Genomic DNA, 19,801 nt, shown 5'->3' on the forward strand with positions numbered 1-19,801 from the left:
AAATGAACATAAATATTTTTCCTCAGTAACCCATTATTACCAAAATTTTTTTAGTAAAGAAATGTTCATGATAAGATATATCAATTTATCTTAGAGAAAAAAATACATTGTCTCAATATTATCATTGTTTCTTGAAAGTATACACATTTAAGTGCAATATCCTTAGTTAACAGCATAACCCAATAAAAAATTATTTAAATAGCATAAATTCTTTAAGAATATAGGCAAAAACTGCAATGCATGATTTTTATTTAAATACACTGTGACTACACAAACTTGCAATATATCAACAAAAAGTAATTTCCTGGAACTCCCTTGCCTTTAGTTTGTGACGAATTCTTAAAGGTAAATCTATGAGCATGAAACTTTAATGTACCCATATTTACTATTCTATTAAGAATTAAGAAAAGAAGAAATATTATAAATTACATGGAACAACTACACTTCAATCTACTCAATTCATTATAAATTTAAAAAATACATTATGAATTTTATTATTCAGAGTCAAGGGCACCAAGTTAACTGACCTGATAACTCAATAAACTATTTATGAGAAGTTGCACACTGAAATGCAAGCACAGGGTAAGTAATGACAGTGTTGTTAAATATCACAGAAAGGTACTCAAATATTGCTGTCAAATATTGCTGTCACTTAGACCCATTTAGAGAAAAAAAACTATTATATTGATTGGTTTTGCTTTTAAAGGGGGGCTTTATGAGAGTTTATAGATATTGACCTCATGAGCAGATTCAGAATTGCTTCAGAGCTTGACACAAAGTGTCAATGTTTCCAGCACCAAGCTATTTTTTAATGGGGATTCAAATACCTAGAATATATTAGGTATGCCTTGAAAAAAGCTTTCTGCACACTAATTATTTGGAGTTTCTTATTTCTTTCTTCTAGGAAAGCTCTTATTTTTGAAAATTCAAATGACAAATTGTAGCATAAGACACCACAGTTCTAAAGAGTTTTTTAATTTCAATAGAAATAGCCACCCACTCATTCTGAGAGGGAATGTTTCCTTTCAAGAAAGGCACCCAATAAATATAATTTGACAACCTGAAAGATAGTATATTAGGTGTTAGAATGAGTTTCAGAAGTAAATGACAGACTTTCATTTCAGAAGATATCATGTTCTGAAGAAATATGAATATATACAATATATTCCCTTCATATCTATTTCTATATCTATAGTATATACATATGTATATGTATAACCATACAACATAGCTACATAATATGTACTTACACATAAGAGAGTTCATCACATTTTACCAACAATAGGTTAAACTCATTCTTATATATACACTGACTTTTTCTACTACTATAAATGGATTATAGTTTTAAACTCTTACCACGGGAAAATGAGTGATAAAATGTTAATCTGGTTCCAGAAATATAAATATAAATCTAATTTCAAAAGCCATTTGGAATGCAAACAAATAACCTAAGGCCAGTAGTAAAATTGAACTTTAAAAGGAAGTCTCTGTGTGCATAATTCTAACCTTATTTCAAATTTAGAGAGAAAAAATAGCAATCTCTTCCAAATAACTAGAGCTGGAAAATATATTCTAAATAACAAAACTTCCTGACATGTCAATTTATTTGCAGATGAATTAATGTGTGATTAAAATTAAAGCAATTTTTAAAAATTAAAACACATGTATGACACACCTTTACACATACACATATATACTGTATTTGTGAGCAACAATAGAATTAAGTCACCGTAATTATTTTTCCATCCTTAGAGGTTAAAGTATGATCACTTTATTTTATTTGTTTTTTTCCTTTTTGGGTTACATCCGGCGATTCACAGGGGTTACTCCTGGCTCTGCACTCAGGAGTTACTCCTGGTGGTGCTCTGGGGACCATATGGGATGCTGGGAATCGAACCCGGGTCAGGAGCGTGCAAGGCAAACGCCCTACCCACTGTGTTATCTCTCCAGTCCCAAAGTACGATCACTTTAAATAAGACTGTTTTCCATACATACATGTTAAAGTATGATTGCTTTAAGAAAGAAATTAGTAACTATATAAACTATGGATTTGGGTATATTTTTCAATTTCAGCTTAATTAAGCCACCTACATGTTAGACATCAGAAAATATGCGATACTAAATTCCTGATCATTTAGTCCCAGGGTATATTTCTGAGTACCACAACAAATACCTTTCTAATGTAATTAAAATTTGTGCTCAAATGAAGTTCTTTTATTCTCTTGATAATTTCTTATCTTGTAAAATTTACACTTAAAATCAATGCTTAATATTATTACTAAACATATATTCAATGTTTGTTTTTAAACATATATGAATTTTCTAACATTATTTGTAAATACATGATTCACAAATGGTAATTTTTTCCATTGTAAATGCCTCAAAATGGATGGCAAATTAATCATCATATGGAGTATTCACTCAAAATCTTCCGTTGGGCTATAAGTATTATGCTTTTCTTGGTACTAAAGTAAGATTATCTATTCAGACTACCTATACTCTGATTGTTTATCTTTGCTTTCATTAATACTATTCATTTTTTATCAAAATAATGTGATTCTGTGTAATATTTTTTCAACATTTATCATGATATTATGATGCCTGCCTGTTTTTTCTCCAATAGATTTACACATTCTTTGAGACAATAAACTATGGTCATTATTGTATCACATGGTATTAAAAAAACTAGCATACTACTCTGTCTTAAAACATTTTTTATTGGGGCTGTAGCAATGGTACAGTGGGTAGGGTGTTTGCCTTGCCCGTGGTCAACCCAGGTTCAATCCCTAGCATCCCATATGGCCCCCCAAGTACCACCAGGAGTAATTCCTGAGTGCAGAGCCAGAAGTAACCCTTGAGCACCAGTGTGCATGACCCAAAAAAGCAAAAAAAAAATTTTTTTCTGATGAATAAGTCTTCATTATTAGTAAACTGAGTATTTTATATCATCATTTAGAAACAGAGTAGATAGAGATAGCTTTACTGAATAGAGTTAAGTCAGCAACTGATACTTCACACAAGAGGTACTAGCCACACTATTCAGTGTGATGAAGAGATGAAGAATACACAGGTAGATAAATATTCTTAAATAATATTCTGCTAAAAATTCTATTATATTAATATCTCCTTCAAAACGCTACTTCTGAACTTGTGATAATACTCGGTAAATTGTATCTAACAAATTAATGACCTAATTTCAGTAGGAAGTAATATAAAGGATACTTTTGCAGATTTCATTTTGTTACTTCACAAACTTTACCTGGTTTTTGAGATCCAATTTGGGGCATGGACGACCTCCATTATAAGGTTTTTCTTTAAGCCATCTAGATCGAATTCTTACTCCAATACCACAAGAGGAACTGCAAGATCCCCAGCTAGACCAATCACTTAACTTGCAATCAAATGGGCAGGGGATGTCACATTCTTCTTGGATATAACCTAAAATGGAGTTAAGAGAAGAGAGGAAATTGTGGTCAAAGTGAATCAATCATAAATCACATGTAATGTCTGCTTTTTTATTAGTTCATATTGTTCAACAATATTGTTACAATGACTCATTAATTTTGTGTTCAGATAAATACACCAAACTTTTTAGAATAAGACAGAGAAAATTATTTAAATCAGTGCCATTTGTTAATTTAATAGGAAATTCTAGGTTAGAAGCAGCAGTTAATAATGAATATAGAGTCCTGATTTCTGAAAAGAAGACCTGAAGTAGTTCAGGGGTAATTATGGTATCCTCTCTTCTCATTGAACCCTGTATTCTAAAATTCACTTTATGGAAAAGGGAGACTAATGGATTTAACCTTTCTTAGTGTCTCAGATCTCTAAGACTTATAAATGGAAATATCTTGATTCTCATTCCCAGGTAGTGTGATTTGGAAGTTAACTACAGAGAGAAAGATGATCACAAATTAAAACAGCAGGTTATTAGGGACCAGAACAATAGTACAGTGAATAGGGCACTTGCCTTGCAGGAAATTGATCCACTTCTTAAAACATGATTTCTCTAGATAACCCCATTATGTTAGCTATCAGTTATGGGGATTGCTATCAAATATAGATTTCCAACTCTAAGTTTACTACTACTGAGTCTATATCATTTAGTTGATAGAGCAAAGGAGAGAAAATTTACATATATAACTATCAAGCAAATAGACTGGTTTTGAAGAAAGGTTAGAAGCAGCAGGTAACAATGAATATAGAGTCCTGATTTCTGAAAAGAAGACCTGAAGTAGTTCAGGGGTAATTATGGTATCCTCTCTTCTCATATAGACTGGTTTTGAAGAAATGAAAACAGAAGACAGCATAATTCTAACAAAAATGGAAGCCCTTAAGGAGTTAACTGAGACCTTTTAGTGACAAGAGATTTTCCTGCTTACTTTGAAAATTCCAACAGGCATGCTATGAATGCCTGAGCAATGCACAGCAAACAATCTCTAGTACCTAAGGGGAGCCCATGGTTATCTGTCCACAAGGAAACAGCAATCTCAAGCTTATAGATCCTTAGATTCATTGAAACCAGTTCTACCAAACATTTCAAGGAAGTAAAAGAGGCATTTATCTAATGTAGCCTCTGCCAAAACCTTAGTATTGAGCTGTACTTAGATGATAGATTAGTGAAACTCTATTTTTTTAACTTTTCAATTGAATCACTGTGAGATAGACCATTACAAAGCTGCTCGTGATTGAATTTCAGTCATACAGTGTTCCAATATACCACCCTGAAAGTGCCCAATCTCGTCTGATTAATGAAACTCTTAAACAGACCATGTAGAGATGATGTTACCCTGTAGGTCATGGCCTTATTATGGGGTCACACATGCTATAAAAATTACATATAAAATAATTTATTTTCAGTAAATATAAATGGTTTGCATAACTTTTTTGCATATATTTATACTCAAGTGTCATGTGAAAATTTCTTAGTCCAAAGGTCATGAGTGGAAATGTTTAAGAAGCTGTGGTCTAGAAAGCCAGGCCTAGTCCTGACACAAGGAGACTGTGAGATAACCAGTGCTATTTGGTATTAGAAAGGCTGGTCATTTGTTATATAACATTTATAAAATAATAGAATGTCCAAAATAAAAACTTTTCCCCATCACTTTATACTGTGTCTGGCATATCAAATACTCTCGGTAGCTTGCCAGGCTCTCCAAGAGGGGCGGAGGAATCGAACTCGGATCGGCCATGTTGGCTGCGTGCAAGGCAGACACCCTACCCGCTGTGCTATCGCTCCAGCCCTAGCGATAGCACAGCGGGTAGGGCATTTGCCTTACAAGCGGCCAATATGGCCGACCCGAGTTCGATTCCTCCGCCCCTCTCGGAGAGCCCGGCAAGCTACCGAGAGTATTCGATATGCCAGACACAGTAACAACAAAGTCTCCAACGGAGACGTTACTGGGCCCGCTCGAGCAAATCGACGATCAACGGGAGGGCCTTTACCCTTACCCTTATCACTTTATACAAATTAATAGGTATAAGTTCCTAAATTGAGATACCATAAAATGTGTCTTCAGTTTTATAATTTCATTGTCAATTCTAATACCAACAAGATCTTCCTGTTTGTGATCTCAAATATTTCATTATTATTTTGTCTCTTCTTCTTTTTTTATTCCCTTCTATTTCCTCCTCCTTCTCAGTAAATGTCCTTCAGTATTTGTCAACTTTGAGGAAAAAATGTTCTGTTTCTAAGATGCATAAAATATAACTTTTGCTACTTCTCCTTTTAAAATTTCTGTCAATTCTCCATTGCCTTGAAAATAAAATTCAAATCATTTTACTACAATAATAAGATTGTTTTTAAGAGACTTAAATAATGTTTTTTTTATTTTTTATTTATTATTATTTTTTTGCTCGAGCGGGCCCAGTAACGTCTCCATTGGAGACTTTGTTGTTACTGTGTCTGGGATATCGAATACTCTCGGTAGCTTGCCGGGCTCTCCGAGAGGGGCGGAGGAATCGAACTCGGGTCGGCCATGTTGGCCACTTGTAAGGCAAACGCCCTACCCGCTGTGCTATTGCTCCAGCCCTTGATTTTTGGGTTACACCAAGTACTTCTCAGGAGTTACTCCTGGCTCTGCACTCAAGAATCACTTCTGGTGGTGCTTGGAGGATCATATGGGATGCCAGGGATATCAAACCCTGGTGGACCATGTGCAGGGCAAACTCCCTACCTGCTGTACTATTGCTCTGGCCCCATGGCTTTTTACTTTGCATCTAAAATAAATTTTAGTTGTCCCGAACATATTACACAACAATTTTATTAGAAACTCAAAGGATTAATCTTGGGCATCAGCAGTTTGCAAAAATTTCCAAGGATTCTAATGCACAAATCTAGATTGACAACATTTTTTTTCCCAGCCTGTATACCATCCTGCCCTTTCCTGTAACTTGGAATCTACTATACATATACTACTCAACATTATCTAATATTTACTCAATTACTCTTGCAAAAACTCTTTATAAAGTTAGCTTTCCTGATTTAACACTACAACTACATTCTTGACAATCTTGTTGACAACTGACTCCACTGTCATGCTCTGCAGTCTGGAAAAACTTCAAATATTGATAACTCTTTTCGTTCTCTTTATTGAATCCTGGACTATCAATCAGAGATGAACAAAATGTTAACAACACATATCACACCAAAATATGTAGTCTATTTCCAAGTTATTATTTAGCTAAAGATTATTCTAATTTTTTACCCCAGAATCCCATCCATATAACAGTCTTTAAAAGCATTTCCTTTGTATTTAGATTAAGGGAATGAGTAAATCTTTCAAATCACTCTGAATTTAAGTGTATACATTTCCATATTTCCACCCTCTGTACCTTGTCCTTTCAATGAGTGGAAAAGGCATCAGTTTTTTTCTATATTAGATATTTCTTAAGATCTCTCCATTATTGGTTGCATTTTCTATTTATATTTTTGCATTCTTGTATATCTACATGTTATATATATATACACATATTTTATAGTTATGTTCACTATATCACTGTCATCCCGTTGTTCATCAATTTCCTCGAGCAGGCACCAGTAATGTCTCCATTCGTCCTAGCCCTGAGATTTTAGCAGGTGCCACGTTGGAGGCTCTTTCAGGGTCAGGGGAATGAGACCCATCATTATTACTGGGTTTTATCATATCGAATAAACCATGGGGAGCTTGCCAGACTCTGCCATGCTGGCAGGATACTCACAGTAACCTGCAGGGTTCTCTGAGAGCGAAAACTAGACAATAAGAAGTCTTCTGGGAACTTGGTTTTATAGTCTCTGCGTCTTGGCCATTGATGGGATTACACGGCAACAGGAGCAGTTGGTGGGTGTGATGCCTAACTACTGGAACTATTCTTGACTCTAGGCTTAGGTGTGACAATAACAATAGTTATATTATAATGATTATAATAATAGTTATATTATTGGTTGAATATTTGTTAAATCTTACTTTTCCCAAATAAAACTCATTGGCAAAAGAGTCAATGAAACATCAAGGAGTCATCAGTAAGTAGTATTCTAGAGCCTAAAACATTGTTCCATTAAGAGAGCATTAAAAAAGACGAATCGTCAAGCCAAAGACACAGTGAGAGGTAAGAGGTAAGGCACTAACCTTGCACATGGCTACTTCCGCTGTGACCCTCATTTGATCCCTGGCACTGAATATGATCCCCTGAGCACCACCATTGTCACACCTAAGCCTAGAGTCAAGAATAATTCCTGAATACCACCAGCTTTGACCTCCTCCCACAAAGGATCAAAAAAATGTAATATTTTATTGTTTAATATAATTAGGATTCTAGAGAGCTTTCTATAAAGCTTTGATTGCCTACTAAGTACATAATGAATGATAATTACAAAATTCAATAAGGGACACCAAGCAAAGCTGAATGTATAGATAAAGAGAGTCAAAAAATTATTCCATTTGCAACTGAATGAAACTATAAAACAATCATTATGAGATATATACTTCAAATGTAAAATTCCGGAAGATAATGTAGCTAAATTTTGATATAGCTGAGTGCCTATATAGATAATATTTTAAAGCAAAGTTTAAATTTGATGTTTAATTCAGTGATATTTTATTCCATCCATACTTGCAATTGGAAAGATTTTAATTAGAAACTCTAGCAGTACTGCTTCTTTTCTCTTTCCTCATGATAAGATGTAAGCCCAGAGGATCTCTATGAAAATGAAGGTCATAAATTCAATGCGTATGCAATAACTTTAAATTCAACAGGAATAAGCAACAGTGACATTTATTCTTCAGAAAAATCATATTCATTCTAGAATACACCCCAAAGGAAAAATCCATTGAAAGAACCAATAATAACTGCATTTTTACACCTATCTCCTAAGTGAAAATATTATTTTTGAAATCCATACATAGTATTTGCATTTTTAGTAAAATATGATCAGATATGACTCTACAAGATGCATCTGCTATATAAAATATCACATATGAATTTGCTATATAAAATTTCCAGTTCATGACTATGAAAATATTTCAATGTTTTAAAAAATAATTTAAACAAAGTATATCATAGAACATATCACAGCTACAAAAAGCTTGTATTTATTTGCTATGAAAGGAAGAGCTTATGTATCAAAATATAAATTTTACATGCAAAACATGTTGATCCATCATATTGCTTGGTTTGGGGCTGCTTTCTAGTTCTACTATAATTTTCTGTTTGCATAAGAAATTACATATGAAGTGTCTGTAGATAATTATAGAGTATATATCCAAAATTGTAACTTTGTTTATTTCATTTCTTCCTTTAGTTTTCTGGATATCTCCTCCATTGATTCTTTGAGTAATTCCTTGACCATCCTCTGCATTTCGTCTCCGAATTCTTTATCGGAGAGAGCATATTTGTGGGTAACCCTGGTTGAGAATTCAGAACTCTTTTCTTCATCCTCTCCTTGTAGTGGATATTTGCGCTGTTTCTTCATGTTGTTTTGGTTGTCTAGAGGTAAAACCCTGGAATTCACTAGCGCTATCCCCTCTTATTGTGGGAAGGAATTCTGGATAAGGTTGGTCGATGGTGGTCACCCTTCACCCTTTCTAGAGTCTTACCTTCAGACATTCTTCTTTGGCCTATGATGGGCAACTAGTGAAGCTTTTCAGGAGGCACTCCCAGTCAGGCATTTATGCATGCAGGATACTGTTGGTAGCCTGCCGGGTTCTCTGAGAGTTAGAACTAGACAATAAGAGGTTTCGTGGCCGCAAATGTGGCCACGTGCTTCTGGGAGCTTGGTCCTATTGTCTCTGGATCTTGGCCATTGATGGGGTTACTCAGCAGTTAGTGGGTGAAACTGTCTAGCTACTGGAAGATGGGGGAACTGGGTGTAGGAGACTCAGTTCCAAATAGAGCAGGCTTGGAGATCTCAGCCCCAGTTCCCGCACACCTGGAGTCCTCTGCCAGGAAATATTCTTCATAACTAACAGTTTCATTCTTTCAAAGATACTCCAACCTTTTTTAGGTTTGGGGGGATTAAGAGAAAAGAGTTGGAAGAAACAAAAATGATGATGATTCTTATTACCTTTTCTTTTAAATTTTGAGGTGCTAGGATAATGTTCTAGAAAATACTCTTTACTGGTAAAAAAAAGTTCATTATACATATAAGAATCCATTGCTTTAGCTTGAGCTCTCTAATGTTAAACATAAAATAGGAATCAAGGAGATTGTACTGTGGGGTGCCAGTTACTTTGCACATGACCAAACTGGATTTGGTTCTAGGCACCACATATGATTCCTTGAGCATTGCCAGGAGTGGTTCCTGGGCATTAAATCAGGAGTAAATCATTCCAGGTGTAACCCCTATCTAAAAACTATACAATAATGGTTTTTGTAGTGTAAAGGGATTGCATTTCAACACACAACTTAATCATACTATTAAACTATAACTGGTACAGAATACAAATAACCACTGTCACTATCACTGTCCTCCCATTGTTCATGGATTTGCTCCAGCGGGCCCAGTGACATCTCCATTGTGACACTTGTTACTGTGTTTGGCATATCGAATATGTCATGGGTAGCTTGCCAGGCTTTGCCGTGCGGGCAAAATACTCTTGATAGTTGTCCAGGCTCTCTTAGAGGGGTGGAGGAATCAAACCAGGGTCGGCTGAGTTGGCTGCATGCAAGGCAAATGCCCTACCCGCTGTGCTATTGCTCTAGCCCAATACAAATGATACAAAGTTCAAATAGTCATACAGGTTTTTCTAAATTCTATAAATTCTTTCATATATTTTATGGCACAATTATTCCTTTTAATTTAGAACATCTACTAAAGCATCATCTGATTTTAATAGATTCCTTTATTAAAATGTAGCTTGTAGGTGAAATGTGTATATAAGATATAGATTTCCTAAATATATAAGATTATCTAGACAAAAAATTTCACTTTACACATTTGTGAGTAATAGAAATGAAACCCAACTTAACCAAGATACTCATCTGTTTTGTTATCAGTACCATAAAGATCCTTACTAATAAAGGGGAGGAGGACATTTAAAGCTGTGACTTGTGCTATCTATTAAAGCATCACTTAACAGAAAATACCCTTTAAAATTAATTTAAAAAATAATACATTTAATAAATATCCAGCTTTGGGAGATATGCTCAATATAAAGCAAATAGCTGGCCCTGATAATGGACCTCAGAAAGCAGTATAAACAATGCTAATTAAACAATTTGAGATTCTTCTAGATTCCATGGCAATGTATCTGAGAAGTCTTCTTCAGATTCTGGTAAAGAACACTAGTGATATCCCCAAGACCCCTCCTTTTCTCCCCAAGAGTTGATGTCTCAAGGGCAATTGTTGACTAGCATGTTTGTTTGCAATTTTTTTCTAAAACTCAATCCTAATGTCTCTCTTTAGAGCCCAGTAATGCAATTTAATTGCTCCAGCAGGCCCAGTAACGTCCACCTCCACAGTCACCACCATGTCTACCACAGATCCAGAGACCATAGATCCTGAAGTCTCTGAACTGGGAAGCCACATACAGAGACACATGACACTTTCTAAAGAAACCAACAGCTTAATAAATTCTTAACAAGGACCTAAAAACCTTGCTATTGGATATAACAATTTTCACATGAATTGATTTTCTGTACCTATTGATTTTAATACCACAGTTTTGTTATCTAATAAATTTTAATTCTGAAATTATATCAACAGTTGTGGCATTCTTCTCATTAAAATAAATTAAAAAAATAAAAAAATACTATTTAACAGGCATAATGTGTCGTGTTTTTGGCTAATTGCTTGATCTGAAGCATAGGCTTTAATTAAACATCTTAGTGTTAATATAATCAATAACCAAATCATATAAAGAGCTACAATTTTAAATTGTAAAGGAAAATTAATTAAGGTAGCATCACCAGTTGTTCACATAGACATTTCCAACATTGATGACTCTGTAATAAATTACTCCTTAAGTCAAACAAAATAACATGGTCTTTCTCTTAGAAGATATTGAGGATATTAGGGACAAATAAAACATTTAGCACAGAACAATTAACTAATAAATTAGGGCTATCTGTACTAGAGTCTATCACTACTGAAAATGAGATCTGTCTAAATTAGTGGCAGATGTTTTTTTGTCACATAACAAACTTGGAATTTGAAACACTAAAAAGAAATACAGGTTGTTAACAAGTCAGTTGTATTAAGAATTTTTTACAGATGCATTTCTGTCCACTTATTGTATTTCCTTGCCCTAAGAAACTATTCATAATTTATCTCCATTCAAATACCAACATAAACCTCGATATTTTCTATGAATTTACTTTATAAGTTATTAAAATATCAGAGTATACCTTGTATGCCTTGTTGTTATTCCCCAAATATTTCAGTTTCTATTTCTAGATATGCCATATGATCTTATTTCCCGTTACTAAAAGTTAAGATCCTGTAATTTGTTTTGTCCAATGAAATGAGAGTAGAAGTTAAATCTATCACTTCTACATGGAAGTTAACAGAGTTTTGAATACAATTATCCACACTTATTTTTTGCTATGATTTGTAAGCCATAAAAATTCCAAATATCTTTTCAAGAGTGTTTCTGCATTTGAAGTAGAGCCCTTATTTAAGCCAAGTTAGTTATATAGAGTGAACTGTTATCTTTGTGGATTTCAACCATTGTGATTTTTAGGTTTTAGATTTTTGCTTTAAAGTGTTACTATAATGTAAGTTATCATGTTCTAATAGATCAGTCATGACATAAAGAAGTATCCTCAATAGATGAAGTGAAAAAAACTATAACACATGTGTTCAGGGTATTTATATATATATATATTTTTTTTGGGGGGGGGGTCACACCTGGCGATGCAAGGGGTTACTCCTGGTTCTGCACTCAGGAGTTACTCCTGGCGGTGCTCAGGGGATCATATGGGATGCTGGGAATTGAACCTGGGTCGGCCGCGTGCAAGGCAAACTTCCTACCCGCTGTGCTATCTCTCCAGCCCCCCAGGGTATTTTAAAGGCTATACAGAATCTCCAGAGAAAACAGAATTTTTATCTCTAGTTAGCAGAGTATGTTATAAAAATAATAAATTTGGATAAAAAATTTGTATAAATATGTGTTTGAAAAATCATAAAAATATTACTTAAATATTAATAGTGGTATAGATTACTAATGACATGTAGACTTATTTAATAGTTCAATTACTATTTGTTCAATTACTCATGTGAAAATATAGTGACATGCTGTTCTTTGTGGTTCATATAGTATTTGCTATAAAAAATTAAAAATGGAAGTTATAGAAAATAATAAAAGATACAGCAATACTTTAACACTACTTAAAGTGTCACAGCAACTTAAATGTATTTTATTTCCTTAACTTGTTTTTACTGCAATGATAGAGATTATAAATATGCTATGATTTTTTTTTTTACTTTTTGGGTCACACCTGGCTATGCACAGGGGTTACTCCTGGCTCTGTACTTAGGAGTTACTCCTGGCAGTGCTCAGGGGACCATATGGGATGCTGGGAATCAAACCTGGGTCAGCCACGTGCAAGGCAAGCGCCCTACCCACTGTGCTATTGCTCCAGCCCCTGCAATGATTCTTTAGCAGGAATATTATATGTCAATAAATTATAGATTTTTCATTCCAGATAATTTATTATTCCAGGTAATTCAAAATTAAATGGAAGTCTAGGGTGTCATAAGGAAATTAGAATACCTATACTGAATCAAGAAATTAATTGGGGCTTGTATTCATCTCTATCTTTACAATTATGCTGTTATCAGCCAAGACATATGAACACAAACTCTAACCTGAATTTTAAAATGGCATACAAATGTAATCCACATCACCATTCTTTCTAAACAATTTTATGCTGAATTAGCTGCCTTTTAATGTCCCTTAGCATGACTCTATATGATTGCTCAGGCTAAAGCAAGTACCATATGTGTGTGCCTGTGTGTGTATATATGTTTACATATATGTATATCCATAGATATTTTATCAAATTATTACCATGTATATAAGTCATATATATATATATTCATATATATCATGACCACTAAGAAAGAAAATCATGACCATGAAGAAAGAAAACTAGAAATTAAGGGTTCATACAATCAACAGAGAAAATGTTCATACAAGAATTTGAGATTAGGGAAAAGTGTAAAATTGGCTGAGGTCAGGTGGTTTACAAAGTCATGCTATATACTATAGAAGGTAATATATAATAGTATAAGAAAGTGGTATAAATATACAATAAGACACTTCTTGACTATAAGAAAATATTAAATCAAGAAATTTGCCACTACATGGGTGAAACTAGAAGGTATTAAACTAGTAAAATCAGCAAGGAGAAGGGTAGATACAGAATAATGTAAGCCACTAATGAAATCTTGTATTATCTTTCCAGCCCCATAGTTTATTAAAGATCACATTAGTTCAATTACTCTTTGTTAGACTTTATTTATCTATTTTTAATAACGTAGGAGTACTGCTATTTATTCAGCCATTGATTAAGCTGATTGAATTGGGCATGAACTCCACATTACTTTTTTCTAATCTATTCTGAATGTAAAGTTTATTTTATTATTTTATCCCCCCACCCCCCATTTTGGATTCATCATAAAGAAGGAGCGATAGCACAGCGGGTAGGGCGTTCGCCTTACAAGCGACCAACATGGCCTACCCGAGTTCGATTCCTCCGCCCCTCTCGGAGAGCCCGGCAAGCTACCGAGAGTATTCGATATGCCAGACACAGTAACAACAAAGTCTCCAATGGAGACGTTACTGGGCCCGCTCAAGCAAATCGACGATCAACGGGAGGGCCTTTACCTTTTACCTTTACCATAAGATACAGTTACAAATCTTTCATGTTTGAGCTTTGGTCATACAATCATTGAACACCCATTCCCTCACCAGTGCACATTTGCCACCACCAAAATCCCCAGTACTCCCCCACCCCAACCCACCACCACTCCAACCCTTCCCCTGTCTGTGTGGCAGACAATTTCCCCCATACTCTCACTCTACTTTGGCTATATTCGATATTTCAATACCAGTCCCACCACCACTCAAACCTGTCAAAAGGCAATGCTAGATGATTTGTTTTGTATTATTTGTTACGTATAGAATATAATGTCCAGAAAATTCTGTGTTAATCTCTTCCGGGAGCTTTAGTTTATAGTCTCTGGGTCTTGGCCATTGATCATATTACATGGCACTGGGGGCAGTTTGTGGGTATGACTGCCAAGTTTCTGGAAAAATGAAGAACTAGGGGGAGAAGGCCCAGTCCCAATCCAAGCAGGCTTGGAGATCTCAGTCACTGGTTCCCACATATCTGGGTTTTCCTACTGGTCCGCTGTCTGGTGAGGTTCTTCCTGTCTTGGGTGAGACTCGTCCGAGTGTGTGGAGAGTGGCCTTGGGCGGTGGTTGGTTCTGGAGGTTTTTGGCTGTCAGGGTTCTTCTTGGGGCAGGGAGGGAAACTCAATTTGCACCCCTCTAGGTGCCTCAGTGAAGACAGTCTGGAGTGGGGGCAGGATATTCTGCAGCGCTCTCTTCTGGGAGCTCTATTTTATAGTCTCTGGGTCTTGGCCATTGATGAAATTAAATGGGGCCTGGAGGGGGGCAGTTTGTGGGTGTGACTTCCAAGCTACTGGAAAACTGGGGACCTGGAGGGAGAAGTCCCAGTCCTGATCTAAGTGAGCCTGGTGCTCTCAGTCATGGGTTCCCATCTACCTCTGCGCTACAGGCTCTAACTGCATTTTTTGATCTCTTTCGAGATTTATGGATTTCTGAAATAATGTCAGTAAATGAGCTTATATAGCTGAGCCTGAGGTGGTTTGTGGGTGTGTCTCCCACATACCTAACTTTTGGCTGTTTAATTTCTTGGAAAACTTGGCCCCAAGTTGTTGGGGTCTGGCCAAAGGCACAGCATCGATTTGGGGGTATCTGGAAGTCTGAGGGGACTATCAGGCTACTGATGCACTTACCCCACAAGTACAGGTCTACCTGCTGGTAGCACCATAACCCCTTAGTTCAATTACTCTTGTAAAAATATAGTGACATACTTGTTCTTTGTAGTACATATAGAATTTACTATAAGAAATTAAAAATAGAAGTTATAGTTGACATAAACAGACACAGAAAGAGAACAAGAACTGGCTAAACGGAACAGAACCTTACAAACGTTCTACAGAACTGAGTTTACCTAGTGGGTGGGGGTTATGAATGAGAGAGGACATGGGTATAATGGAGGAAGGAAGCAGACAATCTGGTGGAGGGTGTGGTGTTGGGACACTGCCTACATGAAGTCTTATCATTAGCAGTATTGTAAATCATGCTGCCTCACGTTTTTAAAAATACATATAAATTTGGGCTGGAGTGATAGCACAGTAGGTAGGGTGTTTGCCTTGCACATGGTCAATCCAGATTCGATTTCTCGGTCACTATTGGAGAGCCCAGCAAGATACCGAGAGTATCTTGTATGCTCGGCAGAGCCTGGCAAGCTCCCCATGGCATATTTGATGAGCTAAAAAACATAAACTAGTCTCACAATAGAGACGTTGCTGGTGCCCGCCCGAGCAAATCAATGAACAAGGGGAGGACAGTGCTACAGTGAGGTGCTATGTATAAATTTATCTGTGCTACAGGATTGAGAGAGGCATAGCAAGAATGTAATAAAACTAATCCTTATGGTAAATTAGAGCTTATAAAAGAAATGGACATATTTTTTTAAAGATCATCTAGCATCCATATAGAACCAGGCAGAAACATAAAAACTAAACAGGCCTCTTTACAGTACAGGGTATGGAAAGAGCAAACAAGTCTCACAGGTCTACTAATGTGTTCTATAAAAACCTTTAAGAAAAATCAAACACTTATCTTTAGATTCATTAGGGAAATTGAAGAACCATGAATTCTTCCAAATAGTTTTTTATGAGATTAAAATTAACTTAATACAGAGAGCTAATGATGTGACCACTAAGAAAGAAAATTAGAATTATCCCTAATTAACAAAGGTCCAAAGTTTCTTAACAAAATCTTAGAGAACCAACTAAAAACACATTAAAGGGATCATAGTTTATGATTAATAGAATTTGTTCAGTATGCTAAGATGATTCAATATACAACTATCAATAAATGCAATGTACCATTTTGAAAAGGAAAATTAATAACTGTTATGATTATAGCAAATAGTGCAAAGATATATTCTTAAAGATTCAGCCTACATTTCTGATTTTAAAAAGCTCAATGGAAAAAGAAGGAACTTACATTGATTGTAGAACTTATATAACAACCCACAGTTAACATACTCAATAGCAAAACACTGAAAGCTTTTCCTTTAAAGTCTAACATAGGGCAAGGACATCCATTCGTATAATTATTATTAAGAATAATATACGAAATCCTAGTCACAGACATTTGGCAAATAAGTAAGAATTTCAAATAGGAAAAATGAGAAATTACCACTATTTACAGATGAACTGATAATATATATAGAAAGCTCTAAAAACTACATCATAATGTACTAAGAATAAGCCAGTACAATAAGATGTCAGGTAGTAAAATCAACATACACAGTTTCGAATCTCTGCATGCAACTAACAATCCAGAGAAAAAAATTAAAACTCCCACTTACAATTGCATAAAAAAATAAGTATCTAATAATAAACTCTAAAAAGTATATGAAATAATTACAAATTAAAAAAATTAAGTCACTAATTAAGTAGAGGACACAAGGGACTGGGGAAAAGTTGTAGACTGGAGAAAATAGCATAGTTAAAATATAATCTGAGCAAAATTTGTGCATGTTCAGTGCTTCCCCTATAAAAATTTCTACAGAATTCTCCAAGAGCATAGAATAAATAGTATTAAAATTTGTACAGAATCACAAATATCCAACTCAAAAAAATCCTAAGAAAAAATTAAAATAGGAGCTACTGTGAACCTTAATTTTAAACTCTAATAACAAGTGCTGAAGAGATGGTGGAGGGATTAATACTCATGTCTTGTATGTGCCTGTCCCTTTTTTGATCCTAAGCACTATGTACTATGCCATGAGCACCACCATGAATGATCCCTGAGCATGAATCCAGGAATAAGCCATAGATACTGCCTAGTGTGGTTCCAAAACCAAAACCAAATTATTCTGTAGCACTGTAGCACTGTCTTCCCGTTGTTCATCGATTTCCTTGAATGGGCACCAGTAATATCTCCATTGTGAGACTTGTTATTACTGTTTTTGGCATTTTGAATATGCCACAGGGAGCTTGCCAGGCTCTGCTGTGTGGGTGGTATACTCTTGATAGCTTGTTGGGCCCTCCAAGAGAGACAGAGGAACAGAACCCAGGTTGGCCCCGTGCAAGGCAAACACCCTATCTACTGTGCTATCGCTCCTGTTGTAATAAGCAGTGTGACATTGAATAAAAACAGATTCTCAGACCAAGGGAGAATAACTATGAACACAAGAGTGAACACCCTTATGTGGAGAATTTATTAACAAGAATGTAACAAAAACCCAAAAGAGAAGTAAATAAATAAGTAATAATTATTTAATTATTAATTAGTAATAATCAATGAATACGTAATTAATAATAAATAAGTAAATATTGAACAAAGAGTATTGTCATTCACACATAAAATAATGAAATCAAACCACCATCTCACACCACACACTAAACTTAAAATAGATGAGATATTTTGAATTTAGTTTAAATTCCATAAATGCATTGAAGAAAATATCAGCAAAGATTCATAATATAGACCTCATTATTGTTTTCAATCATTCAAGTACACTGGCAAAGACAACAAAAACAAAAATAAGCAAATGTAAAATAATAAAATGAATAAGTTATTACACTTGTAAACATAAATTATTGCTAAAACCAAAAGACTTCTTACTGAATGAGAGAAAATATTCAAAGAGCAAACATATAACAATGGGTTAATATACACATATGATACCACTCACAAGGACTGGAGAGATAGAACAGTGTGTAGCGGACTTCTCTTGCACGCAGACAACCAATACCCTATATCCCGCAAGGTTCACCAAGCCCAGAGTAAAGAGGAAGCCCTGAGTACTGCCAGGTGTGGCCGTCAAACAAAGAAAAAACAACAAACTAAAAAAAACCTAAAAAAATCCACTACTCACAAAATCAATAAATACTACAGATAAATACCATAAAAAATAAGGGGAGTTACTGAAAAGACAATTCTACAAAGAAGATAAACAGAGGACCAAGAAACACTTGAAAAAGAGTTCACATTACTGTTAATCAGAATAAAGCAAACCAAAATGACAAGGGCATACTACCTTGCACTGCTGAAAATTACCTCTATTTGAAAGGTCATAAAAAGACACTGCAACAGGATGAGGAGGAATAAAAAAGAAGCCTTAACTCATTAGTTTTAGGAATCTGTAGATCAGTTTCTATGAAAAATAGCATGGGACAACTTAAAAATTTTAAATAAAAAATTTTAATTTTTTGTGACTCAGAAATTCTGCTACTTAATATCCAACTCCAAACCACAAAATCTATTCAGAAAGACACCTTCATGCTTATTATCATTGCTGCATTAACTACTTACAGTATAATTAAATAATTCAAAATTAGACAAATACCAGATATTCTCACATATAATGGACATGTAAAGAAACAAATTAAAAAAAAATTAAAATTAAAAATGTTTTTACTCTGATGACATAAGGCTACCAAGAACTGGGTGATTAACAAGACTGGTCCTAGAGTTGGTAGTGGGGAATATTTGCATTTTGATTGGTGATTGTGTTATAGGAACATTGAAAACCTGATAGTTACAAACATTTGCACACTTGCACACCATTGTCATCTTAACAAGAAAAATAATTGAAAAGTTCAGATATTCCTGACAAATGGTTAGAATTGAGCTAAAATTTAGTCTATAATGAGATGTTGCTTTTTAAAAAATAATAAAACATGATGGAATATAAGTAACTAGTTTTGACAAGTACACATGGCTAATATGCTATACAACTGCAAATATCTATCCTTATAATGACTATGAAACCAAGAATATAGATATTTTTATGTATTTATGTAATTTAGAAATTTAAATGAGTTTAGCAGAATTTCTAACCAATATTTTCTTGCTTTACATTGTAGCACCTAAAATAAATTCTAACTTGAAATCAGATATTACTATAGCACTGTAGCACTGTCCTCCCACTGTTCATCAATTTGTTTGAGCGGGCCCAGTAACATCTCCATTGTGAGACTTGTTACTGTGTTTGGCATATCGAACATGTCACGGGTAGCTTGCCAGGCTTTGCTGTGTGGGCGGGCTAC

The 19,801-nt window shown here is 34.9% G+C and overlaps 1 protein-coding gene across 1 annotated transcript in view; it reads right to left on the reverse strand.

The window, feature by feature from the left end:
- The window catches only part of THSD7B (thrombospondin type 1 domain containing 7B), a 975,852-nt gene that overhangs the window by 254,642 nt on the left and 701,409 nt on the right, over positions 1-19,801 (reverse strand). Inside the window, exon 15 of the mRNA XM_056117681.1 lies at positions 3,260-3,438. Coding sequence (XP_055973656.1) covers positions 3,260-3,438 — 179 coding nt within the window. The remainder of the gene's footprint in view (positions 1-3,259; positions 3,439-19,801) is intronic.

This window comes from Sorex fumeus, unplaced genomic scaffold (assembly GCF_029834395.1).
Source record: "Sorex fumeus unplaced genomic scaffold, SorFum_2.1 ptg000035l, whole genome shotgun sequence".
Taxonomy (NCBI): domain Eukaryota; kingdom Metazoa; phylum Chordata; class Mammalia; order Eulipotyphla; family Soricidae; genus Sorex; species Sorex fumeus.